The sequence below is a fragment of the Microcaecilia unicolor genome, chromosome 11 (genome assembly GCF_901765095.1).
Source record: "Microcaecilia unicolor chromosome 11, aMicUni1.1, whole genome shotgun sequence".
Lineage (NCBI taxonomy): Eukaryota > Metazoa > Chordata > Amphibia > Gymnophiona > Siphonopidae > Microcaecilia > Microcaecilia unicolor.
The window spans coordinates 189,973,922-189,990,516 of NC_044041.1; the positions used below are offsets into that span (position 1 = coordinate 189,973,922).

At 45.4% G+C, this 16,595-nt stretch overlaps 1 protein-coding gene across 5 annotated transcripts in view; it reads left to right on the forward strand.

Moving 5' to 3' along the window:
* SRSF4 (serine and arginine rich splicing factor 4) overlaps positions 1 to 8,752 on the forward strand; it is a 52,277-nt gene extending 43,525 nt beyond the window's left edge. For 3 of the 5 annotated variants that reach the window (XM_030217642.1, XM_030217644.1, XM_030217647.1), the window contains one exon: positions 6,686 to 8,752. In XM_030217642.1, coding sequence (XP_030073502.1) covers positions 6,686 to 8,486 — 1,801 coding nt within the window. In that variant the 3' untranslated portion in view covers positions 8,487 to 8,752. The remainder of the gene's footprint in view (positions 1 to 6,685) is intronic. The other 2 variants (XM_030217645.1, XM_030217646.1) reach the window with 2 other exon arrangements.
* The last annotated feature ends 7,843 nt before the right edge of the window (positions 8,753 to 16,595 follow it).

Consider the following 16,595-nt stretch of genomic DNA (forward strand, 5'->3'; position numbering starts at 1 on the left):
TTCTTACAGTCTCTAGGTTGGGTGGTGATTGTAGCCAGGCCTCTCATTTGATCTCTCATCAGATATCTCTGATTTTCTCTTTGTTTAGTCAGGTTGGCGCACGGTCTTTTGTCTCCTCTGGAAACATCCCAGTTTATATTTTTCTTGGTGACCTTGGGCCTTCGGCCATTTCCTCACTCTATTCTGCGGAATGCAATTTTACTTTCTAATGCACAAGAAGGAATTTTCCTTCATCCTATTGCGCTATTTAAGTGTCACCTAGTTATCTCAAGAACCTTAGTTCTGTCATTGGGATGCTTCGTGCAGTACACTTTTTGGCAGAAGCTTGGCCTCAGCAATTCGTTTTACCTTCGGGTGAATTTTGTTTTCCCTACTGACAAACAAGGCGGAGAGAGCTATGTTGGTCCTTGCCATGGCAATGGGTTATGTCTTCCGCCAAGGAGGAGTTAAGAGTATACTCTTGAGTTTGTACGCATTTTTTCTTAGTTGTGTCACCCTGCATTTAGGTGAATGGACTCTCATTTTTTCAGCCTTACTTCCTCTCTGCGACACTTCAGGGCTATCTCTTTTTGCCTTCAGGCTCACGAACATTTCTTGCTTCTTCCGTTCAGCAACAGTCTTGACGGAGACAGGGACAGATGCCAACGTCCAGCAGGGGTTTTTCAACCTTCTTTATGCGTTTCTTCCGTCATCTCACTAGGTGTTTACGCAGAACCAAGGCACCCTTCTACATCCGGACCCCCAGTCACTCAAACTTATGGCGTGGTTACTGGGTCCGCAACATCTTTGATATTTTTGCAGGAAGTACTTCAAGTTTTAATTGCTTCCAGACAGAAATCTACATTAAAGTCCTATGAATCAAAGTGGCGACAGTTCACTCTGTGGTGCTCCTCTCGCCACTTCATTCCACAAACAGTACCATTTTGCATGTTTTGGAATGTCTTCTGCATCTTGCGAAACCTTGTCTGTCTTACTCATCCATTAGAGTTCATTTGGCAGCTCTATCAGTGATGCATGATACTGTTGACGACCGCACGTTTATGCAGCATCCACTGTCAAAGCGGTTTCTTAAAGGAGTCCTACACCTGTACCCCCCGCTTCATCCACCAGCTAGGTGAACTAGGTGAACAGACTCTTAAAGTTCTGTTTTCTAGTAGCCATAATTTTTTCTATAAAGTTTTCCTCTTCAAGCAGGGTTTCCTAGTAACCATTGCAGCAAGTAGATCTATGTGTGGAATACTTCTACGGTTGGTAACTTCTTTTTGGTCTGCTGTAGTTTAAAGTTTTCACCTTTCCCAATCGATTTTTTCTTATTGGTTTTGTCCTTCTAGCCAGTAGGCGTAAAAGTCTTTCATTGTTTCTAACCCGCTATATCGCGAAGGATCAAGGAAATGAGAATGTCTATTTCTCTTCTCGCTGAGAGGGCAGTTCCACAGCGTATTACAACATATTCCACAACTTCAGAAGCGGGCTCTATTCTTACTATGGTGATTTTTGGTGCTCTCGGTGCACATTGATAAGTTGGCAACTTAGTCCTAGTTTCATTTTATTTTTCTCATTGGGTCACACTACATGTTAGTTGTCGCCAGGTGGCCTATGCAGCATGAGCATTTCTCTGCAGTTTTCATAGGGTCCCTCCCTTCAGATTACTGCTTTGGTACTTCCCATCAGTCCAATCCTGGTCCGGTCCGGAGGGACGCTAAGGAAGGAGAAATTAGATCTTACCTGCTAATTTGCTTTCCTTTAGTCCCTCCGGACCGGACCAGGCCCCTCCCATGTTCTCTCTACTCTTTAGCTTCTTTTATTAAGTAGAAAGTGTATTCAGTAGGAAGGGTATTCATTCCTTTATGATTCGTGGAACAATACTATATATATACAGAACTTTACCTGGTTTATATTGCTGGTGAGCTCAATTGCTGGAATCTATCTATAAAACCTTAAATACGCCATACCACTTCTCTGGTGAGAGTTGTGGCTGAGCTCAGTCGCTGAAATATCTATAAAACCTTAAATATGATTTACCACTTTTCTGGTGAGAGTTGCTGGTAAGCTCAGTTGATGGAATATATATAAAATCTTAAGTGGGCCATACCACTTCTCTGGTGAGAGTTGCTGGTGAGCTATAAGACAAGTGAGCCATACCACTTCTCTGGTGAGAGTTGCGGGTGAGCTATATTATACGTGAGCCATACCACTTCTCTGGCGAGAGTTGCTGGTGAGCTATAGTACAAGTGAGCCATACCACTTCTCTGGTAAGAGTTGCTGGTGAGCTATAGTACAAGTGAGCCATACCACTTCTCTGGTGAGAGTTGCTGGTGAGCTGTAATACATATCGGGCCATACCACTTCTCTGGTGAGAGTTGCTGGTGAGCTCTGATACTTGGCATTGCCGAGTGCTTTGTGGCTGCTAGGATTCCATACGGCACAGAAGGTCTTTCTTTCCTGCTTTGTTATTCAAATACTGAGGCTAAGGTCACATGGCCAGGGCTCCTATTGGCTCTCAAGAGTCAGAGTTTTTCTCAGTCTCCACCTGCTGGTAGGCGAGCACAACCCATCAGTCCAATCCTGGTCCGGTCCGGAGGGACTAAAGGAAAGCAAATTAGCAGGTAAGATCTAATTTCTCCTTGTACCCCTGCTCAAGGTACTGCATCCATAGCCATTATTCTGGAGCCTAGGGTCTGCAGGAAAAACTATTCTCAGGGCAGGTATAGATAAGGAAGATCTAGGAAATCGAGAGTGAGACCTGGAGCCTTTTCTTCTAAGGGCACAGAACCTACCTTTCTTTTGGAAATGAAAGAACTTTGGTATGGAATAAAACTATTCTTCCCCAAACTCAAATCAGCCTTTCCAATGGATCTAGCACCTGAAGAACTCTGAATGTTGCCAAACAACTCATAACCAGTTCTGACTAAGAGAAGCCCAAGAAACCTCTGCGTAGGGGAGGCTACTGCTGCTATCATTCTGTTTGAAGAAAGGAGCCTGAAGCTGAAGGATGCCTACACACACACTCCAATCCACCCACAACAGTGGCAATTGCTACGATTCACTTTCCTGGCTGGAAGAATGGATGGGGCTGTAGCAGATCTAGTACAGTGGCTGTTTTGCCAGCACATGGGCCATTGTGGTCCTCAGCTGCTGCGTTCCCCCTCCCCCCAGTACCATGGACTAGCTAGTCCTCTTTCCCTCCCCCCCCCCCCCCCCCCCCCCGCCAAAAAAAAAACTCTGTATCTGGCTGCCCGTAGAGCAGGGGCAGAAGGGGTCATCTACAGACGTTGCACTTCAATTCCTTTTGTGTTCTACAATTGTGCTGACAGCTGATCCTTCTCTGACAGTCAGTGCCACGGTCTTGACTGCCTGTAGCCACCACTTCAGGCTGCTCACTTCTACACAATTTTTCTCCAATAACACTTGAATAAGAATGACTTACCAATGGAGAGGTTCTGTTGCAGAAAACTAAAGAAGTCAGGGGAAGCACAATCTTAACTTCCTGATCCAGCCCTGTTCCTGATACTAGCTTAACCAGAGAGAGCTCTTGAAGACAGAAGCCCTGGGAATACAGTGACTACCAGGGGCATCAGAACAGAGACTGCTCCACGAGGGGAGGATAGCCTAGAGACCATTGTTCTGGGCGCCTAGCAGTCTGCTGCAGCAGTTCATATGTCTGCTGCAGCAGTTCATATGTCTGCTGGAGACAAAATATGAAGAGCAGAAGTAAGTACCATCCCCCTTTAAGATGCAAAGTCAGCTCTGAACTGTATTTTTCTATTTCCATCTGCTGGCAGGGGGACATAACCCACTTGTGTGGACTGATCTAGTATGGATGATGAAAATAAAAAGTATAGATTGATATTACAATAAGGAAGGATATAAGAACATCACAACATTGAAAGATGAAGACAATCATATTCATGCAGGGCCTACAACTAAAGAAGAAAGAATTTAGTAAATGTTACATTTAAACTGTTTACAACTCCTAAGGGGACTCCTGCTTAAATTTTGTTTCAGTGAATACCCGTGAATAGAAGCTGACACAACCTCTACATGGTTACATGACACACTGATTTTAACAGATTGAGAATAAAAAGTGAATATGGCAGATGCAGAGGTTTTGATGGTTTTCCAGTTGATTCATTACCACTTTTTATTTTTTTTAAAAGTTGCTAATAAGGCCCAAAATATTTTTAGTGATTCATTACAATTTCAGATATTCAGGAGAAGACAAGTCCACAGTTGAACAAATAAAGCTTCTAATTTTTCAGGCTATAATTATTTGAAGTACACAGAATAATCATGGTCTTCTCTAACCAGCTGTATGAGCCTTTGAAAATGAAAGTAATTCACAATAGAAAACAGGGAAAAACAAAAACTGTAAATTAGCGATCAGGGTGGACAGATATGGTCCCAGAACCAAACGGAGACCAGTGGTGCTGTTTTTGGCTTGCTACTCATCACCAGTTTTTAATTGCCTCCATTTAGATGACAAGTCCACTGCACTCTGTCAACATCTGTCATTCAAAACTTGCAATGTTCAACTTTGAATGATGTACAAATATTCGGTATGCCATTAAAGATGGGACATTCTAGACTCTGAATGATGACTTGGCGGTGACCATGAGGAACAAGGATGTGCTACTGCCTGACCTCAGCAGCAGAGCCACTGTGAATACCGCTATCACGTTGGAAGCTCAGAAAAATTAAAGAGTGGGACTCCTGCTTCACTCTTAAATGATACTCAACAATCCAGTCTATTCAAGTCTGATATTAAATCCAAGCCTTTCAAACTTCAACAAGTTCCAGATTTGCTCAGTTGTTGACATCTTGTTTTCACCTAGTTAGTTTGCAGTAAGTAGCAAGTTCCCATTTATATTTTAAGATGAATATAATCAACTACTTTGAGTAGCTTGAATCTGTCAATACTTGGATTATTAGGGTATAAAAGTCCATAGAAACTAATAGATTTGCATGTTTTGAACTATTTATTTAAGGATTATAAACCACCTTTGTAAAGAGATTCACCCAACAAAACTGGCAACCACAAACCCAAGACCTTCATTGGGGTTGAGGTCATGGGTGACTTCCCCCATTCCCTGAACTTCGCTGGCCCTTCATCCAGTCATGGGTCCCAATAATGCCCTGCCTATCCCTGCTTTAATTCTTCCAGCTAGCAGCTTCAACTGTGAGAAACATTGTTAAGAAATGGAGGTTATATGGAAGACCAAGGGGGGAAAAGAATTGCTGGAACTGGACAGATCTGCAAAACAGAATCCACATAGCACCACATATGACCTGCTGAAAAGTTTAGTTGATCCTGGAGTGATTGTCCACAGTACAATATTGCTTACACAACAGTGCTGTGGCATAGGACAGATATTAGAAGGACACCTTTTCTATTAAAAAAAAACCCCATTTAAAATACGCAAAAGAAAATCAGTTTAAGCCTGACAATTTTTGGAACCAAGTGCTTTGGAAAAACTGAATTGTTTACTACACCAATACAAGGTAGGTTTAGCCAAAAAAGATGAAGCATTTGAAGTAAAGATCTTGCCAGATGTTAAAAAAGGGCTAATTATCTTATATTTTGGACTTGTATGATAGCTAATGACACAGGTAGCATCATGTGAGTGAAAGGAGGAATGGGTTCAAATAAATTCTAGATGCTAATGTCCTGCAGTCAGTGAAGAAATTGAGACTGAAAAGTGGTTAGATATTTCAGCAAGATGGAAATCCAAAATTATACCTAAGTCAACCATGAAGTGCACTGCAGACCTGATATAATACGGGATCATGTGAAACAAGACAGGATAGACCTTTTTGTTATATGTTACACTGTAAACCCTACATAATGCATATTCGCCTATAGTACAGTTGGATATCTTGGCCCCCAGCATCGGTGTTAAATGTGGCCTACAGTGTACGTGCAGGAAAGAAAAGATTTTTAGAATGGCTGCCTCAGTCCGATGTCTTGAAAATCTGTAGCGGTTTTAAATATGCAGTGCATGCAAGGAGAGCTAAGAACGTTACTGAGCTGGAAGAGGGAGGAAATTGCAAAAGTAAAAATAGAAAGATTTTTAGCTGGCTATAGGACATGTTTGGAAATGGTTATTTCTAAGGAGGTACTGACTGAAAGTGTGTCTAAACATCCACTGTTTTCTTATTTCTCATCTTTAATCTGTTTAAAAATAAAAAGTCATCCATTAAGATGTCATGTTATTTTGTACCATGTAGAGAGGTTTGTTAGCTTCCATTCAGTTAGGGAGTCATTGAAACATAATATTTGATCAGGGGTGCTAAATTTGTATACAGCTGTATGACATGGATATAGACTATAATCAATTATCAGTAGTATCCCTATAGCTTACTTGTGATTTTAAGTACAGCACTAATATTCTGATAAAAATATTTTGTCCTTATTTAATCAGGATTTCATTATAGCTTTGTTTCACTAACATAAGTGTAATTGGTACTAACAGTTTGTAACTTAATAGTGTTATAGCTTGAATTATAATTAAAACTTGTTCTAATATCGGTGGAAGATAATTTTATGTTTCATCTAGAAGCAGTTCTCACGTGAATGCATTTATTGGTTTTTCCTGTTTTACAAAGAATGTGTGAAGGAGTGAAATAATGAATTTCATATTGCTTGATATTTTAGACTTTATTTTTTAAACACTCTTGACTTTTTCAGGTCTAGATCGCATTCCAGAAGCAAAAGCCGTAGTCGAAGCAAGAGCCAGGGTCACAGCAAAAAGGCGAAGAAGAGTCGGAGCACAAGTAAAGAAAACAAAAGCAGGAGCCGAAGTGGGAGCTTGGAGAAGGAACAGAACAAAAGTAAAGAGAATACAGAGGAGAACATTGAAAATGAGGAGAACGAGAGAGCACAGAGTAGGAGTCCCAGTCGGGAAAACAACAATAATAGGGAGGACAGAAATGGCAGGAGTGAAAGTAACAACAAGGATAGAGGAGAGGGAGAGAGCATAAGTAGAAGCAGAAGCAAAGAAGAAAGCATCAGCAAGGTTAGAAACAAAAGCAAAGAGCGTAAAAACCGCAGAAGCAGGAGTAGCAGTAAAAGTAAAGACAAGAGGAAAGGAAGGAAGAGGAGCAGAGAGAAGAGTAGAAGCAGAAGCCACAGCAAGAGAGAAAAGAGCAAGAAACACAGCAGACGAGAGAGATCAAACAGAAAGAAGGAAGAAAACAAGGAACCTTCCAAGTCTAGATCAAGGTCTCCTTCCAAAGAGGAAGAGCCATTGCAACAAGAATTGGATCAGAAAGAGGTGCAAAGTGAGAGAGAAGATCTAGAGGCAAGTCGGAAATCCCACTCACGGTCCAGATCCAACCCTAGGTCCCAAGTCAACAAGAAATCTGAATCACGCTCACGGTCCAGATCCAACCCTAGGTCCCAAGCCAACAAGAATTCTGAATCACGGTCCAGATCCAACCCTAAGTCTCAAGCCAACAAGAAATCTGAATCACGCTCACAGTCCAGATCCAACCTTAGGTCTCAAGCCAACAAGAAATCTGAATCACGCTCACGGTCCAGATCCAATTCTAGGTCTCAAGCCAACAAGAAATCTGAGTCACGCTCACGGTCCAGATCCAACCCTAGGTCTCAAGCCAACAAGAAATCTGAGTCACGCTCACGGTCCAGATCCAACCCTAGGTCTCAAGCCAACAAGAAATCTGAATCACGCTCACGGTCCAGATCCAATCCTAGGTCTCAAGCCAATAACAAATCTGAATCACGCTCACGGTCCAGATCCAACCCTAGGTCCCAAACCAACAAGAAAACCGAGTCACGCTCACGGTCCAGATCCAACCCTAGATCCCAAACCAACAAGAAAACCGAATCACGCTCACGGTCCAGATCCAACCCTAGGTCCCAAACCAACAAGAAAACCGAATCACGCTCACGGTCCAGATCCAACCCTAGGTCCCAAGCTAATGCAAAATCCGAATCTCGCTCACGGTCCAGATCTAACCCTAGGTCCCAAGCTAATGCAAAATCCGAATCTCGCTCACGGTCCAGATCTAACCCTCGGTCCCAAGCTAATGCAAAATCCGAATCTCGCTCACGGTCCAGATCTAACCCTAGGTCCCAAGCTAATGCAAAATCTGAATCTCGCTCACGGTCCAGATCTAACCCTCAGTCCCAACCCCATACAAAATCTGTATCCTGTTCACGGTCCAGGTCCAATCCTAGATCCCAAACTAGTGTGAAATCTGAATCCCGCTCCCGGTCCAGATCAAATCCGAGATTCCAAACTCATATAAAATCAGAATCTCGCTCTCGGTCCAGATCAAATCCGAGGTTCCAAGCTCATGTAAAATCTGAATCCCGCTCCCGGTCAAGATCAAATCCAAGATTCCAAACCCATGTAAAATCTGAATCTCGCTCCCGCTCAAAATCTGCTTCAAAAACTCGATCACGATCCAGGTCTATTTCTAGGTCCCCCTCGCGTTCCCGCTCCAGATCTCGTTCTCGGTCCTAGATTACTGCAAATATATTTGGAACTTTCCTAATGAGGAAAGACATTTTTTTTCTATTTTTTTCTATTTTTTTTTTTAATGTTTGGTAGTTGTAGCATAAGCGATTTAAGTAGCACATGTCAATGCTGTACATTTTAAATTATCCTAATGACGTGTCTGTAATTGTCAAATTAGTTGATGGTCTTTGGTGAATGATGACTTCTAGGTAGGTATGGTGATTACAGCTTTTTTTTTCCTCTGATCCTCTCCTTCCCCCCCCCCCCCCCCCCCCAAATAAATAAAAAAACAGATGCCCCAGATTTGGTATATGCCATTTTATTGTAATGCCATTTTATTGTAAAGTCCAAAGTCATTATGTTTCCATATAACTTTTTTTTATTTAGTCACCCTGTTGTTTTCCTTCATGGACTTTGAATTGTAAGTAGGGTGGTGCAGAGAATTTAAACATACACTAATCCATAGGAAAACTGTAGAATTCCAAATAGTTTTGTGCTAGTCTTCCTATTTTATATTCTTATTTTATTTTCTTTCTTTTTTTTCTCTGCTTCCACCTGGCAACCATTCAGTGACCCCTGTTTCCATGACATTTGAATAAAGACTATTTTTGCTTGACAACATTTGATGATGGTGGTGCCATTTGAGACTTGTAGAGTAAATACGTTGTTAAGAATTTAAAATTTCAAGTGATGCATGTGTAAACTGAAAAATTACATGTAGGTTTGGACAGGGAAATTATCTGAAGATGAGTATCATCAGTGGTACCTCTTGTTTGGGAATGGCTAAATATTTTCTTCATGAGAAGTTGGAGAGGGGCATGAAACACCAAGGGATGAAAATAAAAATGATTCTGTGCCATTCTTATTTTTTTTTATAAATTTATGTAGCAGAACAGTAACTCATTGGGTGGCAACTGTAATAGGCCCTAGGAAAGTGGGATTTGAGCTTTATCCAGACAACAATTTTCATGGCATTGTTAAACTTTGAATCTTAGCCCAAGCCCTTACAGAAGAAATAATATTTGGTGGATGGAACTCTTCTTAGAATCTTGCTAAGTTGCTACCTGAATGTACACCGTTTTGATAGTCTTCAGGCTTGCCAGCGGTATATAAGAAATCATTTTTTTAAAATTTTTATTTCAACAGTATGGTTTCTGATATGCTCTTATAAGAGGTTATTCTCGAACTGCAATAACAATGAGAAATGCAGTGTGATTTATGACAGGGAGTCAGGTCTGTTGGTATTGAAAGAAATAAAAAGCTGGATGGACATTCAGGGCTTCAGTCTGCTCCAAATCAAAAGCCACAGCTTTTTAGTTTATCAAGTGCAGCCTCTTTGTGGATCTAAAAGCAAAGAAAATATGTTAGAAAAATGATTGTCTAAAATGGAAAACGTACATTCGGCTTAAGAGGAACTTTGAACACACGTAAAACGCCTTTCATAATAAAACTAATCTGTAAGCACAACACCTTACTTTTCAGCCTTAAGTGACCATCACCAAAATGTAAAGCTTCATTTAACAGCACATCAGTACCTCATGGCAGAGTAAAATGTTTTAGTGGGGGTTTCAGTTACAGACCTTGCCTAAAATGAGGCAGGTTTGATCACTGCCTGACAAGAGATTTAACTTAGATATGACAGCTCCTATAGAAGTGCCATGGAAGTGGTGCATGTGTAGGGACTGTTGCCTTCCAGGAAGTTACCAACAGCCATACATACTTGCAAGACTCATGGTACCATTTAGTGGGCTGTGTTACTTATGGGCTACAAGGGAATAACCCTGGTAGGATATTAAAAAAAAAAAAAAAGAAGCAGTGCAGGCAGCATGGTGCCGAGTATCTCCACAGGAAGACCTGGTGGGGTTTGGAGACCCCTGCTAGCCCAGGTATGTGGGGTTGTGGTAGGGGCAGGGATGGGGGGGCAAAATGTGCCCCCCCCCCCCCCCCAGGTCTGACTCTGCCTCTGTTCTGGACTAGTCAGAACTGATTCACCCATCTGTCCTGTTCATTCCACTTTATGTGTGGCTCTGCTGTTGAACAAGAAGCTTAATTGTACTAGCCAAGAAAGTTTTACAAAAATACATTTTACTGTCCATGAAGCCCCCCCACCACTGACCCCAGATATTCAATGATGGGCCATATCTGGCGACCGGCATTGAATTTCTCTGTGGAATTTCTCCACGTCGGCCCAGGATCGGAAGTTTTGCTAACAAAATCTCAAAAAATCTTCCAGAGTCTTCTGGTGCGCGGACCGGATTCCCACCTGTCGCGTGAGTAAGTCCCTCAGTATTTTTTTTCTCTGTGTCTGAGGTGACACGGTTTTGTTTTTCGCTTTGTTCCTCTCAGCCCAGGAAGAGTCTGTGCGCGATTGCTTCCCTTTTCTTTTCTTTCTCTTTATGTCTTTGTACAAAATTCAAAACAAACAAAAAAAAAGAGTAGTTCCTTTAATTTCTTAGTTTCAGTCACTGGTTTTAAGTTTTCTTTTCGCCGCGGCTGGGTTTGTTCTTCCCTTTTTGTGCCTTTTTAATTGGCATAATCGCGTCCTTTGATTTCGCAAACGCCGTATTTCCGTCCATGTCATCGACTCCCAGCAGCTTCAAACGTTGTACTCGGTTCAACCGGACCATCTCAGGTACCGACCCCCACACGTGGTGTCTCCAGTGTCTTGGGCTTGATCATCTACCAGCTGCTTGTAAGCTGTGTCCTTTAATGAAAAAACATACCCAAGTGTCTCGGGAGGCTCAACGAGAGAAATGTGTTGCTGATCGGTCCTGTCCTTCGACGTCGGCATCGGTACCGAAGTCGGCAGTGTCTACGTCGAGGGAAGCATCGACTTCGAGAGCGCAGGTAATGGCTGCTGAATGACCACATCGCTCTCGGAGCAGCGAGGCATTGAGTGGGTCTCCACCTATCTCGAGGCCTACTACTATGCAGGCCCCCTGGGACCGACCTTTGTCGGACCTGGACCCGGGGAGGCATGCGTGAGGATTCCACGTCCTCCTCTTCGGTACCAAGGAGTCTCGATGACGGGCGTCGAGCGAAGGCTAAGAAGCACCGTCATCGATCTTCCATGCGCGGTACCGAGAGCTCCAGGGAGCTGAGGGATTCGACACCCGAGAAGCGTCGTCGCCAGGAGGACTGGTCACCCTCTATACAGGAGGTGCCGATGCATCGGTCTTCTGGCAGCCTGGTACCGGCTCTCGAGCCCCCACAGATTCTGCCACCGGCCCCACAGCCTTTTCCGATGGAGGCTCTCGACGAGCGCATCAGGGCCCTTCTTCCAGAGCTTCTGGAGGGATTGCTACACTGGTCTACTTCGGTGCCAGGGGTGCTTGTGGCATCTGGTCCTTCGCCTGTGGTGAGGTCCCTGACCTTTGGTGCCCCTTGCGGCGTTGGCTGTTACCTGGGTCGACTCTCCTTTGACGTCGGCGGAGGAAGCTTCGCCACAGTCCAGGCAGGGGTCGACTTCTCGACATCCCCCTCGAGGTCGTTGTTCTTCGACGTTGAGACAGGCTCGGGTTCGGGCTGCTCTTAGAGAGCTTTTGTCCAATACCAAGGATGAGCGCTCGTGGGAGGAAGAGGACGATCCCAGATACTTTTCTGAAGAGTCCTATGGGGTCCCCTCTGATCCTACGCCGCCCATTGAGAGAAGGATGTCTCCGCCTGAGAGTCTTTCTTTTTCCTCCTTTGTTTGGGAAATGTCTAAGGATATTCCCTTCCCTATGGAGGTTGTGGATGAGCCCAGGGCCGAGATGCTCGAAGTCTTGGATTATCCTTCTCCACCCACAGAGGTTGCAACGGCTCCTTTGCATAACACACTCAGGGAAGTTCTTATGCGAAACTGGTCGTTCCCTCTCTCTAATCCAGTGGTCCCCAAGAAAGCTGAGTGCCAGTACAGAGTCCGTGGAGAGCCGGTAATGGTGAAGTCTCAACTACCTCACGATTCCATGGTACTACTACTACTACTTAACATTTCCAAAGCGCTACTAGGGTTACGCAGCGCTGTACAATTTAACATAAAAGGACAGTCCCTGCTCAAAGAGCTTACAATCTAAAGGACAAATGTACAGTCAGTCAAGTAGGGGCAGTCAAATTGGGGCAGTCTAGATTTCCTGAAAGGTATAAAGGTTAGGTGCCGAAAGCAACATTGAAGAGGTGGGCTTTGAGCAAGGATTTGAAGATGGGTAGGGAGGGGGCTTGGCGTAAGGGCTCAGGAAGTTTATTCCAAGCATAGGGTGAGGCGAGGCAGAATGGGCGGAGCCTGGAGTTGGTGGTGGTGGAGAAGGGTACTGAGAGGAGGGATTTGTCCTGTGAGCGGAGGTTTCGGGCGGGAACGTAAGGGGAGATGAGGGTAGAGAGGTAATGAGGGGCTGCAGACTGAGTGCATTTGTAGGTGAGAAGGAGAAGCTTGAACTGTATGTGGTATCTGATCGGACGCCAGTGAAGTGACCTGAGGAGAGGGGTGATATGAGTATATCGGTTCAGGCGGAATATAAGACGTGCAGCAGAGTTCTGAACGGATTGAAGGGGGGGATAGATGGTTAAGTGGGAGGCCAGTGAGGAGTAGGTTGCAGTAGTCAAGGCGAGAGGTAATGAGAGCCTGGATGAGAGTTTGGGTGGTGTGCTCAGAGAGGAAAGGGCGAATTTTGCTGATATTAAAGAGGAAGAAGCGACAGGTCTTGGCTGTCTGCTGGATATGCGCAGAGAAGGAGAGGGAGGAGTTGAAGATGACTCCGAGGTTGCGGGCAGATGAGACTGGGAGGATGAGGGTGTTATCAACTGAGATCGAGAGAGGAGGAATAGGAGAAGTGGGTTTTGGTGGAAAGACAATAAGCTCGGTCTTGGCCATGTTCAGTTTCAGGTGGCGGTTGGACATCCATGCAGCAATGTCAGATAAGCAGGCCGATACCTTGGTCTGGGTCTCCGCGGTGATGTCTGGTGTGGAGAGATACAGCTGGGTGTCATCAGCATAAAGATGATACTGGAAACCATGAGATGAGATCAGTGAGCCCAGGGAAGAGGTGTAGATTGAAAAAAGAAGGGGTCCAAGGACAGATCCCTGGGGAACCCCAACAGAGAGTGGGATGGGGGTGGAGGAAGATCCATGAGAGTGTACTCTGAAGGTGCGGTGGGAGAGATAGGAGGAGAACCAGGAGAGAACAGAGCCCTGGAACCCAAATGAGGACAGTGTGGCAAGAAGTAAATCATGATTGACAGTGTCAAAAGCGGCGGATAGATCGAGGAGGATGAGGATGGAGTAGTGTCCTCTGGATTTGGCAAGGAACAGGTCATTACAGACTTTAGAGAGTGCTGTTTCTGTCGAGTGTAGAGGGCAAAAACCGGATTGAAGCGGATCGAGGATGGCCTGAGAGGAGAGAAAATCAAAGCAGCGGCTGTGAATGCCGTGCTCAAGTATTTTGGAGAGGAAGGGTAGGAGGGAGATGGGGCGGTAGTTGGAGGGACAGGTAGGGTCGAGTGATGGTTTTTTGAGGAGAGGTGTGACTACGGCGTGCTTGAAGGTGTCAGGGACAGTTGCAGTGGAGAGAGAGAGGTTGAGGATATGACAGATGGAGGGGGTGACAGTATGAGAGATGGTGTTAAGTAAGTTGGTGGGGATGGGATCAGAGGAACAAGTGGTGCATTTCGAGGAGGAAAGAAGGCGGGCGGTTTCCTCCTCGGTGATATCAGGAAAGGAGGAGAAAGAGGCCTGGGTTGGTTGGTTGAGGGAGAGGGTTGAAGGGTGAAGAGGAGGAGGTGGCTTGGTAGTGAACTCAAGGTTGATCTTTTGCACCTTGTCGTGGAAGTAGTCAGCCAGTGATTGAGGAGAGAGTGAGGGGGGGGGGGGTGGGAGCGGAGGGCACTTTGAGGAGGGAGTTAAGAGTGGCAAAGAGACGACGAGGGTTGGAGCTGAGAGAATTGGTCATTTGGGAGTAGTGATGGATTCTGCTCTCAGGAGAGCCAAGAGTACTAGGGACTATGCCTCGGTGCCCCCAGGCACCCTTGGATTCTTTTGGGAGAAAGACGTATCAGGCCGTTGTGCTCACAGCCAGGTTTCAAACATAGCAGCTCTACACGAGTATCCACTTGCGGAACTCGGTAAGGCAACTGGTTTGGTCGAAGCGCTTCCTCTGGAGCTCGCCGAACCTTTTCACCAGGTGGTCAGGCAGCAGAAGGCGTGTCGAAACTTCCTGGCCAGGGGTACTGATGACACTTTTGATGTGGCATCCCGAATAGCTGCTCAAGGTATAGTGATGCGCTGACTCTCATGGCTGCACGTCTCTGACCTGGATCATAAGATCCAGCAGCGAATGGCGGATGTTCCTTGCTGGGGGGATAACCTTCTTGGCAAAAAAAGTAGAGGATGTGGTCGATTAAATCAAGAAGCACCATGATGCTATGGATTCTCTCTCCCGCCGGGCGTCTTCTGCTACCACCTCCTCATCTAGGAGGTTTTTTGGAGGGAAGAGGAGTGCCCCGTATTCCTATAATAGGTGTAGGTACACTCCTGCTTCTCGGCAGCCTACTCAGGCTCAGTCCCAGCGCGCTCGTTCCCGTCAACGGTGTGCGACCAAGGCCCCTGCGGCTCCCCAGCAAAAGCAAGGGACGGGCTTTTGACTGGTTCCAGTGCAGCATAGCCTCGGAAAAGGTGTCCATGCTGTATGACTTGCTGGTCGGGGGGAGGTTGATATTTTTTCACCAAAGGTGGCCTCTCATAACCTCCAATCGGTGGTTTCTTCAAATAGTCTGCTCAGGATGCATACTCAATCTGAAATCCAAACCTCCAAATTGCCCACCGGGAGCTCTTTCTTACAGCTCCCAGCACAAGCAGGTACTTGCAGAGGAACTCTCCGCCCTTCTAAATGCCAGTGCGGTCGAACCCGTTCCACCAGGGGAAGAAGGGCTGGGTTTCTATTCCAGGTACTTCCTTGTGCCAAAGAAAACAAGGGGGGATGCATCCCATCCTAGACCTAAGGGCCCTGAACAAATTCCTAGTCCAAGAAAAGGTCAGGATGGTTTCCCTAGGCACCCTTCTTCCCATGATTCAGGAAAACAGTTGGCTATGCTGTCTGGACTTAAAGGATGCCTATACCTACATCTCTATACTCCCAGCTCACAGTAAGTATCTTCGATTTTGGTTGGGAACTCGGCACTTTCAGTACTGTGTACTGCCCTTTGGTCTTGCGTCTGTGCCCAGGGTTTTCACAAAGTGCCTGGCAGTTGTTGCAGCATCGCTACGCAGACTGGGAGTGCAGGTGTTGCCTTATCTCGACGATTGGCTGGTGAAGAGCACCTCAGAGGCAGGTGCTCTACAGTCCATGCAAATGACTATTCGAGTGCTAGAGCTACTGGGGTTTGTGATCAATTATCCCAAGTCCCATCTAGTCCCGGTTCAAAAATTGGAATTCATTGGAGCTCTGTTGGACACCCGGACGTCTTGAGCTTATCTTCCCCACGCAAGGGCAATCTTGTGTCCAAGGCTCGAGCGTCTCAACTGATCACAGCTCGGCAGATGTTGAGACTCTTAGGACACATGGCCTCCACAGTTCATGTAACTCCCATGGCACATCTACATATTCAGCTCAATGGACCCTAGCTTCTCAGTGGTGTCAGACCACAGGGGATCTAGAGGATATAATCCATCTATCCACCGACTTTTGCAGTTCCCTTCAGTGGTGGACCATTCGATCCAAATTCCTCAACCACAAAAAGTGTTGACGACTGATGCATCCCTCCTAGGGTGGGGAGCTCATGTAGATGGGCTTCACACTCAAGGAGCCTGGTCTTTTCTGGAAACGGGTGTTCAGATCAACCTCCTGGAATTACGAGCGATCTGAAACGCTCTCAAGGCTTTCAGAGATCGGCTGTCCAACCAAACAATTCTGATTCAGACAGACAATCAGGTTGCTATGTATTACACCAACAAGCAGGGGGGCACCGGATCTCGCCCCGTGTCAGGAAGTCGTCCGGATGTGGCTTTGGGCGTGCCGTAATGGCTTGTTTCTTCAAGCCACATATCTGGCAGGCGTAAACAACAGTCTGGCCGACAGATTGAGCAGGATCATGCAACCGCACGAGTGCCTGAATACCTTCTACACCTATCAGAGTCTGGTCTCA